The 14,271-nt window shown below is 51.6% G+C and overlaps 1 protein-coding gene across 5 annotated transcripts in view; it reads right to left on the reverse strand.

Moving 5' to 3' along the window:
* Window positions 1–1,081: 1,081 nt before the first annotated feature.
* KANK1 (KN motif and ankyrin repeat domains 1) overlaps window positions 1,082–14,271 on the reverse strand; it is a 201,589-nt gene continuing 188,399 nt past the window's right edge. For 3 of the 5 annotated variants that reach the window (XM_047698934.1, XM_047698936.1, XM_047698937.1), the window contains 8 exons: window positions 14,072–14,180; window positions 12,656–12,898; window positions 11,162–11,249; window positions 7,947–8,166; window positions 5,503–5,645; window positions 4,749–4,949; window positions 2,669–2,767; window positions 1,082–2,108 (listed from right to left, as the gene is read on the reverse strand). In XM_047698934.1, coding sequence (XP_047554890.1) covers window positions 2,046–2,108; window positions 2,669–2,767; window positions 4,749–4,949; window positions 5,503–5,645; window positions 7,947–8,166; window positions 11,162–11,249; window positions 12,656–12,898; window positions 14,072–14,180 — 1,166 coding nt within the window. In that variant the 3' untranslated portion in view covers window positions 1,082–2,045. The remainder of the gene's footprint in view (window positions 2,109–2,668; window positions 2,768–4,748; window positions 4,950–5,502; window positions 5,646–7,946; window positions 8,167–11,161; window positions 11,250–12,655; window positions 12,899–14,071; window positions 14,181–14,271) is intronic. The other 2 variants (XR_007122152.1, XM_047698935.1) reach the window with 2 other exon arrangements.

Consider the following 14,271-nt stretch of genomic DNA (forward strand, 5'->3'; position numbering starts at 1 on the left):
CCTTTCTCAAACAGAACAAAACTCCCAGGACCTCCACACCACCTGAGATTCGGCCCTCCCTGCTCCAAAGGCGTGCCATGCCCTCAAGAGACAGAAAACTCACAGACCTACTTTGCTCCAAACACCAGCGCTCTTCTGCCTTAGTTTACCATGCTAGTTCAGGTCTGAAGGAGCCTGAAGGACCAAATGAATGAAATGTAGCCCCGACCCCAGGGCCACGGGATCTCTCCTGGGACCGACAAAGATGCTCATGAGCCTAGGTGGGCTGTGACCTCACTCATGGGTCAGGAAGAGGACGGCCCTTCTGCCCCAGATGTCCCGCCATGGGCCTGGCTGGGGGGTGGGGTGGGGACATCTCTTACCGCCCCAAGTTGGCTTCAATTTCGAGTGCCGCTTTTCACAGCTCCTCTGTGTTCTTTTCTAAACGATGCATTCCTCCCAGCCCGTGAAACAGGGCAGGCACTGTGACACACACCTGCTGGAAAAAAATCTGTCCTTTGGTCTCTTTCTTGAGCTCAGCAGTGCATGAACAGACAAGAGGAAGGAAACAGGAATAGAGAAAGGTGTGAGAAACGCCTCCATGATCTTTCTCCCATGCACCTGGCTCTTGCCAACAGGCTGGGTTAAAATTCACCACCAGTGACTGTGCCCAAACACCTCATTTGCATTTTGGCTGTCATGCCTTTTCTTTTCTTTTTTTTTTTTTTTTAAATAAGACGGACTCAGTTCCTTTACTCCGTAAAAGGGACTGCAAGGCGGGTGCCATCACCGAGCAGCTGCACCCAAAACGAGGGCCAGAGGCCAGTGCTGCGCGCCGCACCTGAGGATAATAGGTCACTTGTTACCTTGACTCCACCTGTCTGATGAGCTGCCTAACGAGGTCGTAAATTTCCGACGCCTGACGGGCCACCTGAGTACCGGACGGAGCTGCGTGAACAGAGCCGTGCTCTCCTCTCGGCCAAGTGCAAGGCCGGCAGGCTGGCGCTCCCCGCCCGCACGGTCCATCAGCCCGGGCTTCCAGGGCCGTGAGTCAACAGGGCCGGGCAGACAGCTGTCAGAGACAGGAGCGGGGACGCGCAGAAGAGCTTAATGAAGTTTTATTTGGACAATGTGGCAAGAATGTAAGGCACTTCAAACATTTAAATACATGTAAGACCAAAGTAAATGTGACGTGGTAGAAAGGAGTCCATAAATACGTGGAGAACTACACTAGGCTTCCCGAGAGGCAAATATATCGCCAATTCCTCTAATGAGATCCACCCTCTGCCATTGGACGCGGACTTGCGCAATGATTAATAAAAACATGGTGACGTTACATGTAGTTCTGCACGTCTCGATGACTATGCAATATAAAAGTTGAAAATACTGCGTCAATTTCATATAGATAGATACCTTTTATATAAAAAGTCACATAATACATCCACCTAAATTAACCCAACTGAAAACACCTCCTTTCATAAATGTTTTACTTTTCAAGAGTTCCATTTTTGATTTTTAAACAAGAAACCCACCAGACCAGGCCCAAGGTTCTGGTGACGATCAGTCATCTCGACGGCCTTACTTTACAAGAGTAAACACACACACACACATCAGCACGACCTTCCTGGAATGGAATTTTCAGAGGGCTTTCCCATGGCTCCGCATTAAGTCAATATAAATACTCATGGAACATTTTAAAAACGCCAAGCCGGTGAGAAGCTGATGCTCCCTGGCAGGGGCAAGGCGGGGAGAGAAGGAACGGACACTGCCCGCTCAGGTCAGGTTACCATATCGCACGGCTGTACATAACGGAGCAGAGACTCGACAGCAACAGAGCCGGGGTAAGCAGCCCGACGCTGCGGGAAGAGGGCCGGGAGGGAGACGGCGTGTGCCCGGTGGCCAGCTCCTGCCGGCTCAGCTTCCACTGCGCCCCTCTGGGCACCAGCCCTCCCGTCTGTGTGCTGGGGACTCAGGCACAATGCGTGTACATTCAGTAGCTGTCAGCCCAACAGGAACAGGTAGCAGCTCGCCAGAGGCATGGAAATGGGACGGCTTTTTGCAGAGAATCAATCAAATGAACTTCGGTGCGTGGGACTAGGAGATGTCTTCCTTCCCAGCCTAGGGGTGCCCTGGAGACCAGGAGGAGAGAAAAAATGGGGGGGGTTAATAAGTGACCTCAGGCAGATGCGTCCTCTGTGACAATGCACCCTGTCCAACACAGCTGACAACCACGTGTGCGCCAGGGCGAGGGCAGCTGGGCGCGGGACGCAGACCCAGCTGGGCTCAGCAGCGCCGCGTCTGGCCGTCCCCGGGAGGCCATGTACTCGGAGGGGCAGACTCTCGGACCACGGGCTGCTGCTCACGGTCTACTTGAGGAAAAATGCCGGGAACACGGGAACGTAGCAGTGTGCATTCATGGGCGAACCAGGCGCCATCTGGATAATTCTGCCCAGAGTTAACCCCTTCATGGGAGGGCGTCAGAGCATCTGTCTCCTGAGAACAAGCAGAGGCCCAGCCTCTGCCAAGCTCCCTGGCAACCCACCTGGCCATCTGGGGGGGCAGAAGTCACAAACCCTTAAGTTCCAGAATCCTCAGAAAACCTGCGTCTCCTGTCAACTCCCTGAAGAAGGGGGCCCACGGGCCTGGTGGACTTGAGCCCATTCACAAACACCAAATGCACAACACTGACCGGAGACTGGGCCTTGGCGAAGTTGACGTGTGCGTACAGAAGAACTGCGATGTCCTTGTGTCCGGCCTCCAGGGCTATGGAGAGTGCGGTGCTGCCGTCCTAAAGACAACACGGGAAAAACAAGCCAGGGTGGGTTCTCACACTTCCAGACCACTGAAGGGTAGCGAAACAAAAACTCTCCAAGAACTGTTAAGGTACCCCCAATCTGTTCAGTCCCATAGGAGACTCTTCTGGACCTCCACACACCAAGCCCAAAGGCTACAATGAGGCACTATGCCCACCAGAGTGGAGTCCCCGTCGGAGGACCGACACCTCATCCCCACTGTGCCTCATGGCGGTCAGACTGGTGGTGCGAGCCCCGTGCACCCACGACAAAGGCGACAACAGGGACTCACCCAACTACCCTTCCCACCAGCTGGGGGCTGTAGCAGAGGGTGGGGTGGAAACCTGGGTGTCTGTGCTGCTTCTCTTTACAGCGAGCAGGAAACACCACAGTGTGTGTTTAGACACCCTGCTGCTTGCCGAGGATCTTTTAATGCTGCCCTTCGGGAGGGAGCGGATCCTCCGGCCTTAAGTGCCCCCATCGACCGCTGCAGACACCATCCGCACACAGTCACCACGTCCTGCGGCCTTGCAGAAACACATCTTAGGAAAATCCGAGGGGAAACACTAAATATGGGGAAATCAGTTTCCGCTACATGTCTGGCTTCCATGAACTTGCCCAGCTTTGGATGCACGTCAAGGGGGGACAAAGCAAAACCCAGAACCCAGCGCCATTACTTTCTGTCTGGTCTTCGAGTAAGGATGCACTTCTGGTCACTAGCAGCAGGAAACAATTCTCGGGTGGTCAGCATCTTAGGGTCCTTCCCTCCCACCCGGAATTCTCTAAGCTACTTGCCCTCCCACTTTCCTCCCCCGTCCTTCTGGAGGTGACCAGCATTTCTGGAAGCCACTGTGGCTTTGGGGCCTCTTATTACTACACGTACAGACTGTTCTTTGCTAAGAAAAAGCAGAAGTAAAAGCAAACAAACAAAAATCAAGACACATGCAACACACGCCGCTCTCGGGGACAGCTAACTGGGAGCTCTCCCTGTCGCCCTGCGCAAATTAAGGGGACGTGGGACAGCTGCATCCTCTTCACCCCAGGAGCCGTGTGCCACCTGGTATGAATAAATGCCTGCCCTGGTTTGCTCTGCCTGCTGGCTTTGGCCCACCAGGATCCGACACTTAGTGCAAGAAAGGGTATTTTCCTTCTAACTTTCTAATGTTTCGAGCTGAAGGAAGCTCTGGGCCAAACCCATGCTCCATGGAGATAAACCTTCCAAAGCAGCACTTCGACCCAGGGCACCACCCAGATATCAGTGCCTGTGCCTTCACCTATGGGCACTCCTCCCCTGTGGCCTGGAGACTGCAGAGGCAGAAGCGCTCCTTGTGATGGTTCCCAGGCAAGGTGTTGTCTGGAACAGGGACAGCGTGGGAACGGGGAGAATAAATCGGGGTTATAGTGACAGAAAAGCCGGAGCAGGAGCGGGAGACGTGCATGAAGGAGCTGTACAGTCTGGAGGGCCAAGCTGATGAGATGCACAGGTGAGTCCCTCTGAGGGGCCCCAGTGAAGGGCACGCTTGAGTTCATTCTGGGGGTGTGCAAGTGCTTCACTGTGGTGACAGCTGGCTCTCGTCACCTAGCAGCCCCAGCCTGGAACAACTACCAATCCAGCTTCCCCAGCACTCTGGGGGGCCGGTCCTCTCCTCTTCACGGACCTGCAAGGCACCTGCACTCCATCTGCTCTCTGGCGTTTGTGTCTGCCCCTGCCGCGTGGTGGCTCTCGGATGGGCTCCTCGCTCTCCTGTCTCGAGTGTGGGCGCTGAGGCCTCACCTTCCTGCCTTCGGCTCTGGTTACTGGGAGTGGGAGTCTGTACACAGGAGATGCTGCGGTGCTGGACCGGGAAGGGCGGCGGCCCGGACCACGGCACGAAATCCCCAATAAGCAGTGTGGAGAATGTGCCCTTGCCCCTCTGCCAAGGGGCCCCGCAGACCCCTGGCAGGCGGGCCCCGCGAAGGCCGCGTCCATTCACTTACGTTGTCCTCCAGGTGGCCATTGCAGCCTGGCTGGGCCAGCAGCAGCTTGACGATCTCCACGTGCCCGTGCTCGCTGGCGCACATGAGCGCCGTGGAGCCCTCGTCGTCCTGGATGTTGACGTCAGCCCCGCAGGCCAGCAGGCCCTTCACCATGTCGATCCGCCCGTGGCTGACCGCCAGCATGAGCGCTGTCTGTCCTGCCTGCAGGGAGGAAGGGCAGCGGGTGCATCAGCAGAAGAGCACAGACCCAGTGCGGGGAGGTGGGGGGACGGCGTGACAGAGAGCACAGAGCAGACGTGGGAATAATCTGGCGCTGGGTGGCAGCAGGCACAGAGAAACAGTTTCTTGTTCTGAGCACCGAGCTAAGTACAATCATCCAGTAGCGTGTCAGTGCTGCCCTGTCTCCAGGAGGGTCTGTGTCCCTGCAGCGAGGAGCCGGGAAGTTCAAAGGTGCTGAGAAGTCCAACTACACCAGGGCCACTGTGTGCCCAGCACGAAGACACTACGGATCAGAGACTGAGGGAACAGTCACCCCCAGGTGTATGGTGGGGACTCCTGGGCCCTGAGGTGGGCTGACCTACACAGTGCACGCACCCTGCTCCAAACAGAGGCAGCATGCAAGGCCAAGGAGGGAGATGTGCACCATGTGACAGTGAAGCCACTAGGTCACCAGCGTGTCTGGTCACACGGGGTAGCATGGGCTGGCATGGGTGGGAGCTGTGTGAGCACGGACCCCGGTGGCAAGGGCGCTCACCTGGCTGGCTTTGGCATTCACGTCACCGCAACCAAAGAGTTCTTCCACGACACGCATGTCCTTCTCGGCTTCCACGGCAGCCAGGGCTGCCAACATGATGGGGGTGTAGCCCGCCTTGTTCTGGTGATCCACGTTACACACATCTGCAGAGAAACAAGCCTGGTCACGGAGAAGCCTTCCTACAGCGACCCTTCTTCCCACGGGCCAAAGGAACAGGGTTGGGAAGAGGCCTGTGAAACGGCCTCCAGGGCTCCACGTCCCAGAGTGACTTGGAAGGAACTATGAGAGCGTCTTCACACTCAACAGAAAAAAGGTTTTCTTGTGTCACAGGAGTCCAGAAGCAGCAGAAGTGAGAGTAAGCCGTAACGGCACCTCCTGTTTACAACTGGTGCCTGGACTGCTACAGTCCAGAGGGCTGGGGGTTGTCCTAAGTAATGACGGCTTTGAAGAAGCCACATAATGTGGGATGAGGACATTCATCTGTGTTTGGGGGATCACAGTTTTGGAATGAAAGAGACAGGGAGAGCTACGAATATGAAGGATTTGTGAAGGGCTGTGTAGAGAACACGATGGTATCACCCACTCGGAAATCACGGCTCATTCTGAGACCCCAAGTTTGGTCCTCTGACTTGCATGGGGCCCTTGGAAGCCGAGTTCCAATCGAGTGACTCCTAGCTAGCTGCTCTTGGAACTGCAGTCAGAGGAAATGCAGTAAGAAACTGCCAGGGCCTGAGAGGCACAACAGACCAGACCTTGTCTATTCCTGTAATTGTCAAGGAAACATTGGGGGCTCAATTATCCTTTTTGAATTCCTTTAGCACTATCTCATAAAATGAAAGGAGTGGCAAGTACAGGAAAGAAGCTTTCATGTGTGACCAAATACAGTTAAGATGTTCAGGAAGTTTCTATCATGAGGAGTGAGAAGAAAAGGGACCATGAAAACTTGCCTTATGCTAAAAAATAACTACATGGTAGAAACATGGTGGCATTTAAACACAGGGCATGTTTTTTTAACATAGAGAAGGAGAAAGAAAAAGCTGTGATGGAGAAGCGTGTGAGCTGACGAGCTCTCTGATGCTCCCTATCATCTATGACATTTGGTCGTTTGCAGAGGTCGTTCCTGACATGCCGTACGGGAGCCCCGGTCTCGGCCTGTGATGGTGGGCAGTAGAGGGTCAAGTATGTCTAGTAGTATGATTAACCAAAGCCACACAACCGTGGCATTGAAATAATTTAATTTACCAAAATATCTTGTCCAGACAAATTTGCCAAGGGTAGATTAAATTGTTACTTTCAAGAGTAATCTGAAATCTTGGTTTTGGCTCTTTTGGATATTATCCACTTCTCTGTTTAATTAACAACGTGGGCTGAGATTATCACTGGCTCTGTTTATACTCTGAAAAGTCAAAAGGGAAAGAGGCTTGGAATTCCTTCCTCTAAGATGGAAGCAGTTTGAGCCTAACACAGCCCCATATGCTGAGAATAAGCAAACTCGGAAAGGGGGATAAACCTGCATGATTACTTCTCTGCATTACTCTAATTTCCCCAAAACGGAATAGAAGAAATTAGAGAGTTGGATCAAAGGCAGTATGGGGAAACTGGACACTTTTACTGCCTATGCTAAATCAAATGTTCACATTGTGTTCTCACTATTGAAGACCGAGGTTCTATAAATTCTGTATCAGTCACATGCTAGAAGTAAAAATATGTAGTTTGAAAATAAAGCAAAGTGACTCGGGGACTGTATGTACTGCTGGGCTATTATCGTTGAACAAAAAGTTGGAAGTTCACCATTTTCCAAGGGCCCCTTCTACGCAGCACAGCCTTGCTTCGTGTGTAAGACGTGCAGTGGCTACATTCTGGGATGGGATATTCCAATCACAAACAAGAATGTTCACTGTCCTCATTACTAGGGCTCAGATACAGAAATAGCACTTTTTCTCTCGGTAACAGGGTCTGTTTCAATGGGAAAGATCCGGATTCCACTACAACCGGCCACAGTGGCGTTGCGTGGTGCCTGTCTTGAGGGGCACACCTCCGCCCGGCGGCGGCATGGGGTCGGGCCGCAAGGGCAAGAGCAGCAGCAGACACCCAGGCTGCCGCGGGTCCCCGGAGGGGGCGCATCTGGCTCCTGAGAACACCCGGCCCGCCCGCGTGATTCACAGCGGGGCTCTGACTCCTGCTCAGCGCCTGGGGGTGGGGGGGGGGCACCTCGCCTGAACGCAGCCCAGCCGCAGCCAGAATGGCCGCAGAACCTCCCTTCCAAACGGACGTGGGCCGGGGTCACCCAGCTGTGTTTCAAATTCAAGCCTCCCCAGGTGACTGGAGAAGGACGTCCTCCCCGCACGGCGTGGAACGGCAATGGGAGGGGGGCGCGGGGCGGTCCCGGGGCCGAGGAGGGGTCAGCGCCCGCGCAGGCCCGGGGGCCGCGGCGGCGCACGCACCGGCGTCCAGGAGCAGCTTGACGATCTCGAAGTTGGAGTGCGACACGCTGTAGTGCAGCGCCGTGTTGCCGTTGCCGTCGGCCATGTTGATGACGTGGCGCAGCACGTCCGGAGAGACGGCCTGGAACGCCGCGATGTAGTCGCCCACCATGGCCGGGCTGGCGGACTTCTGACTGGACACGCGGAACCACTCGTGCTGCAGGGTGTTCAGACAGAACCGCTGCCAGAAACACGCAAGCGGCCGTTAGTTCTTCTATTTCTGGCCCTTCCCGAGACGCTGCTGAAAGCCCGAGAAATGTGGCCTTTTATGGTCAGAGAGGACGCAGCCCGAGCTGCCGTCCAAGAACCACCCGGGAGCATCCCGCCCGGCCTTCTACCGTCTACAGAAGAGGCCACGCAGCCCTGCTTAGGGCCTCCGCCTGGAAGGGCCAATTCTGGCTCTGCTACTTGTGAGTTCTACTCCCCTGCGGACGAGAATTCCCCGTGCCTCAGTTCACTCATCTGCAAAATGGGGGCAATAAAAACACCTCTTCCCCACCGGGCTTGTGATGGGGACAAGCGAGGCACTACGCATAACACCACGCAGGCCTGGCGCCATCGATTTTCGACTGGTTAGTATCATGTCCTTTCGCTGGCCCTGCACGTGATTTTCGGAGGGCTCAGGGCAGGAGAGATTATCACCCACACTGACCGCTGCTGCTTCCTTCCCAGTCAGACCGCCCTTAACTCCTTCAACACGCCCAGGGCCCTGCGCTGACAGGACCACGAGGGTGGGGCCAACCCAGCTCCCACGCCAGGCCCCAAGACAAACGTTCAACCACGGAAAGGGATTAAAACGCAGGTTCAAAACAAGTTACATCTCCCACTTAGAAGCGTCTGCATCCCACCGTGACCCCACGCATGCCTCCCCTGAGGCTGTGGCCGCATAAAGGCAGGGCTGGCTTCACGAACAATCAAGTCAATCCCGGACTTGTGAAGTTCGCATGCGCACTGCTGGGGATGAGATTCCCAAACCCGTGAAGTTCGCACGCGCACTGCTGGGATGGAATCCCGGACCCGTGAAGTTCGCATGCGCACTGCTGGGATGGAATCCCGGACCCGTGAAGTTCGCATGCGCACTGCTGGGGCTGGGCGGAGCTAGACCGCGTCTTCCAGGAGCCCTTCCTACACGGGATAACCGTTCACCCGTGCTTTGCTTACTCTTTCAAGGGTTAGAAATACACTAAAGAAAAAATGGAAAGCCTACGTCGGCAGCATCAGATGATTCGGTTTCAGCCCGTTCAATCATATTTTGTGGCACCTGATGAAAAGGGTCCTGGGTGGGGAAAAAAAATTCATCTACTCTTTTGTTTTCTGCTCACTCTTCTGCATATTCGGATTTTCGTTTCTCCAGAGTCCATCCTCGTGTGGAAAGAGGGAGCTTGTGTCATCTGGGGGCTGAATTCTGTTACTGTTTGTGGTGTCCTGTTCCGGTTCTGGGCCCTGGCACTGTGACTGTTCATGTCTCTACCAGTTTTCAGGACACGATCCCTTACAGACGTTTTTACCAAATTTGTTCCATTTAACCAAAAAAGGGACTGACCACGGAGTATGTCCGTGACAATATGCTTGGTACTCTGGGGCCAGAGAAATGGACGTTCTCCCGGAAAACCACAGGACCCGGCATTTTGAGAAGGGTCAAAGAAAAAGTACGTTATAGCTATGGAATCTAGGGTCCAGAAGCACCAGTTTTAAGTTCAGGTTCAGCCTCATGGGAAATACTAACGCCGCAGTGGTATTTCATGGCTTTGCTCTCTGTGACTGAAGCTTAGACACACGTTTAGTTTATACTGATGGAGTTCTGTCCGCCCCCGCCCAGGGATTTTATTTAGTATTTTCTTCTGTAAACATCACCCCGTGTGCCTTTCTCGGCACACTCTTTAAATGTCAAGACACAGCTGGCTCTGAGAAATTCAGTTTCCATAGCAATAAAAACAAATCTGAGATGCAACCAGAACCTTAAAAAAAAAGGGTGTCATACGATCAGGTGACGGGATTCAGAGAGGATAAATAAAACGTGGGCCAGTATTGAAGAGGTATCATCTGGCCCCAGTACTAACTAGAAGCTAGTTAACTGACTCTGGACAAGACACCTAATCATTAGGACCTCAGTTAAAACAGAGTAGATGAGGACAGAGTGGCCTCACAGGCACACATGCCCACACGCCTCTCATGCCCGTGACAGCTGTCCTAGTCCTTCCTCAGACTGTGCGTGTTGTCCACGAGGAAAACGGTGGCTTTCTGGCATGAGAGACTCCCTGAAGTCCCTTCTAGTTCTAACATTTTGGTTTCATCACTCTATAATCCTGTGAGACTTTCAAATCAGCTTTCTCATTCGCTGCTGACTTCAGTTGTGCAGCGAAAAAACTTCACACTGACGAGATGCCAAGATTCAAATGCCAATTCTGTCTAACATAATGGGAGAGCCTCCATTTTCTCAACACACTGAAGAGAATTGTCAACCACAGGGTGGGTGTGACCTAGGAGAGAAGCTGCACCTCAAAACTTCAGCGACCCCTAAGGGAGAGCGACATACTTCGCCATGGTGCCAGATTCACCATTGCCCCAGAAGTGCTCCTCTGTCCAGGGCTGTGTCCTTCCTGCTCCCAAGGCAGCCACCAGCTTCTCGGCTGTGTGCTTCCAAGTCTCAAAGTGGGCAGAGATGACAAGTGCAGTGACTCCGGAATTTAAAAATAGTGGCTGCCCGCATTCCACATGAGAACATAATATGCACTTCCATAATTGAAAGGAATGCTGACCTCAGCCCAGTCAGGTTGCTTTTTAAAAACCATAGGCCAACTTAAAAAAAAAAAAAAAAAAAAAAATTTCTGGTGACTCTTCTCCCTGGATCACAAGGTTCTGTGAGCGGAAGCAGAATGTGTCGAAACCTGAAAACCAGATGCAGCTAGCCCTCCCTCCGGTGTGCAAGTGTATGCCTCATGGAGCCTGTGTCACCAAGAAAAGAACAGGGCGGGGCTGTCTGCTGCGGGGCCTGAGGGAAACGTTCAGTATGAGCAGGGTGGCACGGTGCTCACTTTGCTTACACGACCTAGAAATAGTTCAGGGGCAAAGCATGTGGGTACAACAGCTCAGGGGCAGGCTAGAGACACCTTGACTTTGGTGTCCACTTGAGCACTTTGTATGGACTAGGGACAACATCTGGAGGGCAGACTCACCATATCCTTGCTGGTCAAAGCTTTGGGGTCATTTATATTATTTTTCAGCATGTTGCAGGCAGACAACATCTTTTCGCTTAATTCATACCTAGGACAAGATAGAAAAGAAAGAGAGCTCACGATTGGCCACCCCAGGAAAGGCATTTTTATTGCAGACTTTATACCCCTTTAAAAGACAAGAGGCCTCAAGCGGACCTCTGCAGGTTCGTGGTGGTGCAAGGTGCCTGCCTGGAGGTCGAGCAGGCCTCCCTAGGTGTCCGAGGACATACAGAGCCACTGTCTCCGGCCAGAGCTCGGGCCTTTCCATATGGTGACTTTCAGGCCTACCTGTTCGGCCTTTATGACATTCTGGAATAACATCTGGAACTTTTTTAGTCCTTTTATTCTAAGTTCTTAAAAATATTTTTACTCTTAAAAAAAAAATGTTTTTACTCTTAAGGGGTTGAAGAGGTCAGAATTACCACATATCCATTATGCAGACTAGTAAACCACATGTCTGAACTCAGGAAGTGTTTAGCCCCCATGAAAATCTACACTGAAAAATCAGATGGCATAGGTAAATAAATGATAGCTCAACAAAACTGTTAAAAAATAAAACAAAACACATAGATGACAAGATCTCAGCCATGTGAAAATACTTGGAAATATAAACTAGAAACACTTACCTTATGTTAATGCAGTTAAACTCTGATTTGCAAAATTAAATAGAAGTTTTTTGAAATGTTCTGTTTATATTCCACACAGTGAAAAACCGTCCTGAATTTTTCATATGTCCTATTCTCTGTTTTATAAGCACTGATTCCACATTTGCTAGCCGTCTTTAAAATGTTCTACACCGTTATGTACGTGTTTCAGCCAACGAGAGTGTTTACTAGGTACTTCAGCTGCTGCTAAGGAGACTCCCAAACCCATTCTTGTGGGGTTCCCTATCACTCAGTGAGCAACAAAACACAGACATGGGACCGATTACATCATCTTTGCAGTGAATGAGAGCTTTGGCAGGGGTTAAATAGCTGCTCCTTTCACACATGGCAAGCCCTTAACAGTACTGACCTATATCAAGATGAATGGCTAATGATAAAATCCGAAATCTTAAAAGACATGTGCTGGCCACACTAAATCCTAATGTGCCTTCAACTATAAGGTGGGTTATGCGAACACTGGACGCCTTGGGGGCATGGAATATTCTGTGGCTGGTGGCTCCACAGAGAAAACTAGCTAGCAAATACATTTAAAGGAAACAAAGGTGGCAGCCTGATGAGGCCCATCTTTTTGCTCCTCTGAGAGATCTAGGAGCTATCTCCCTCCCCACCTGTACTGATTAGCATCAGGACAGGACGGTTGTACCCCTGATGACAAAGTTCAGCTATCCTTTGAGGATGGGAAAGACCCAACCAATAGTGACAATGGCAAAATCTCCTAATCAGCCAGTTCTCTTGCCAAAGGCACATTAAACGTGGGAAGGGTTAGGGAGGGGAGGGGAGTGTACCACACCTCTCTCTGATTTCCACCTTCTCAGGTTCACATTCTGGAACCTGCATCTCATCTTCCACCCTGGCGGACTTGAAACCTTCAACATTAACGGCATGGTGCCCTTCCGCCATTCCCCGAGTGTCTTCATCCTCCTCTTCCTCCTCCTCGTCTTCAGGAGGGTACTCACTGACATCACACTCGTCATCTGACTCGGAGGAAGAGCTTTCATCCGAGCTGGAATCATCACTTGAAGTTGTTTCATACCTAGGTGGCAATTGGGAGTTCAGGAGAGGCAAGGCGTACCCCAAAAGACCCCGTGACAGAAACTCTCAGGCAGGGAAAGCAGCTGACTCCAGACATCCGACCAGTGGTTTTAGACTCTGCATTTAGAAGTTCAAAGGAAGGTCTTTTTAAAAATCTGGTGGTTTTGAATGCGTTCTGACTGAAAAGGGATAACTTGAGTTGCCAGTTGGTATCATTCTACCACTTGGAGGAAAAAAAATATGTCTATGTAGCACCTCTGGCCTAGGATACACCAACGGAAACTTACTCATGAAGCCAGGTGTGCAGTGGTTTTTTCTGGTCCCCCCCCCTTTTTTTTCCCTTTTCCCTAAAGTTCTTCCTATTTTGATCCATCAACTGTCTCCGTGTCATGGTGAACGGATTAGGTTAAGTAATCGATCATTCCTCTGGAATAAGCCCTCCAGAACCTCCTGGGCCACACTACCCAACTAGACTTCAAAGATTCAGAAACTAGGCCCCATTCAGTTAAATCTTGTCATAAATATTAACTCAACTAACCACATTATTGCTTTCTTGTTGTGGCTGAGGCCACATACGGATGAACAGATTAGCTGCTCTGTACCAACTATAGGATGACTAACAGGCTTCACTATTTATCTGGCCCCAGTGAGAAGGAATAAACAGCTAACAGACATTCTGTTTAGAAAGTAAAGAACTGAAGGCACAGCTGGACTACTGGTCTACTGGAAGGCCCTACAGTTCCGTACGTAAGCATGGGGAGATAAGTAAAACAAGCCGTTCTGAAGGAGTAGATGACCATCACTGGCCCGTGGAGTGATGCTCTCGCCTCTTTCTGTTTGCTCCTGAGTCTGATAAAGGTGAGAACAAGCTGTCCGACACCGCGGGACCCCTGCCGCCTGCTGCTTTTGTTGAAGACTATTGTTTTCAGATCAGAGGTGGCAAGACTTGAATCGCTCAGCGTCATCAGATGTCTTTTCAAGAGTGACACGTCCTTAAAGATAGCGAGAAGAGGAGAGCAGAGAAGCCCAAATGCACCTTTCTGAGGGGATGTTCCGTCACCAGTATGTGGCTGCAGCCCAGACCGGGCACCTTTAAATGGGACTTGAGGAGACAGGAGGTAAAGGAGACAGACAGACCATGTACAGACTGGCTGGTGTCACCATCTTCCCTTACCCTCCGTTAATGCCAACAAACTGAAGATTCTTCTTGGCTCCATTTGAATCTTTGTTGCTGTCCTTCTTCTTCATGATAGACTTCAGTGTGCTTTCGCTGTTTGTACATACTGTGAGAAAGGGAATCAGGGTGAACAAAATTAACACAACTCATACCCATACAAGTTAAAGGACCAAGAAATCTTTCTTCAGGTTCATTTT

The sequence above is a fragment of the Lutra lutra genome, chromosome 13, assembly GCF_902655055.1.
Source record: "Lutra lutra chromosome 13, mLutLut1.2, whole genome shotgun sequence".
In the NCBI taxonomy this organism is placed as follows: domain Eukaryota; kingdom Metazoa; phylum Chordata; class Mammalia; order Carnivora; family Mustelidae; genus Lutra; species Lutra lutra.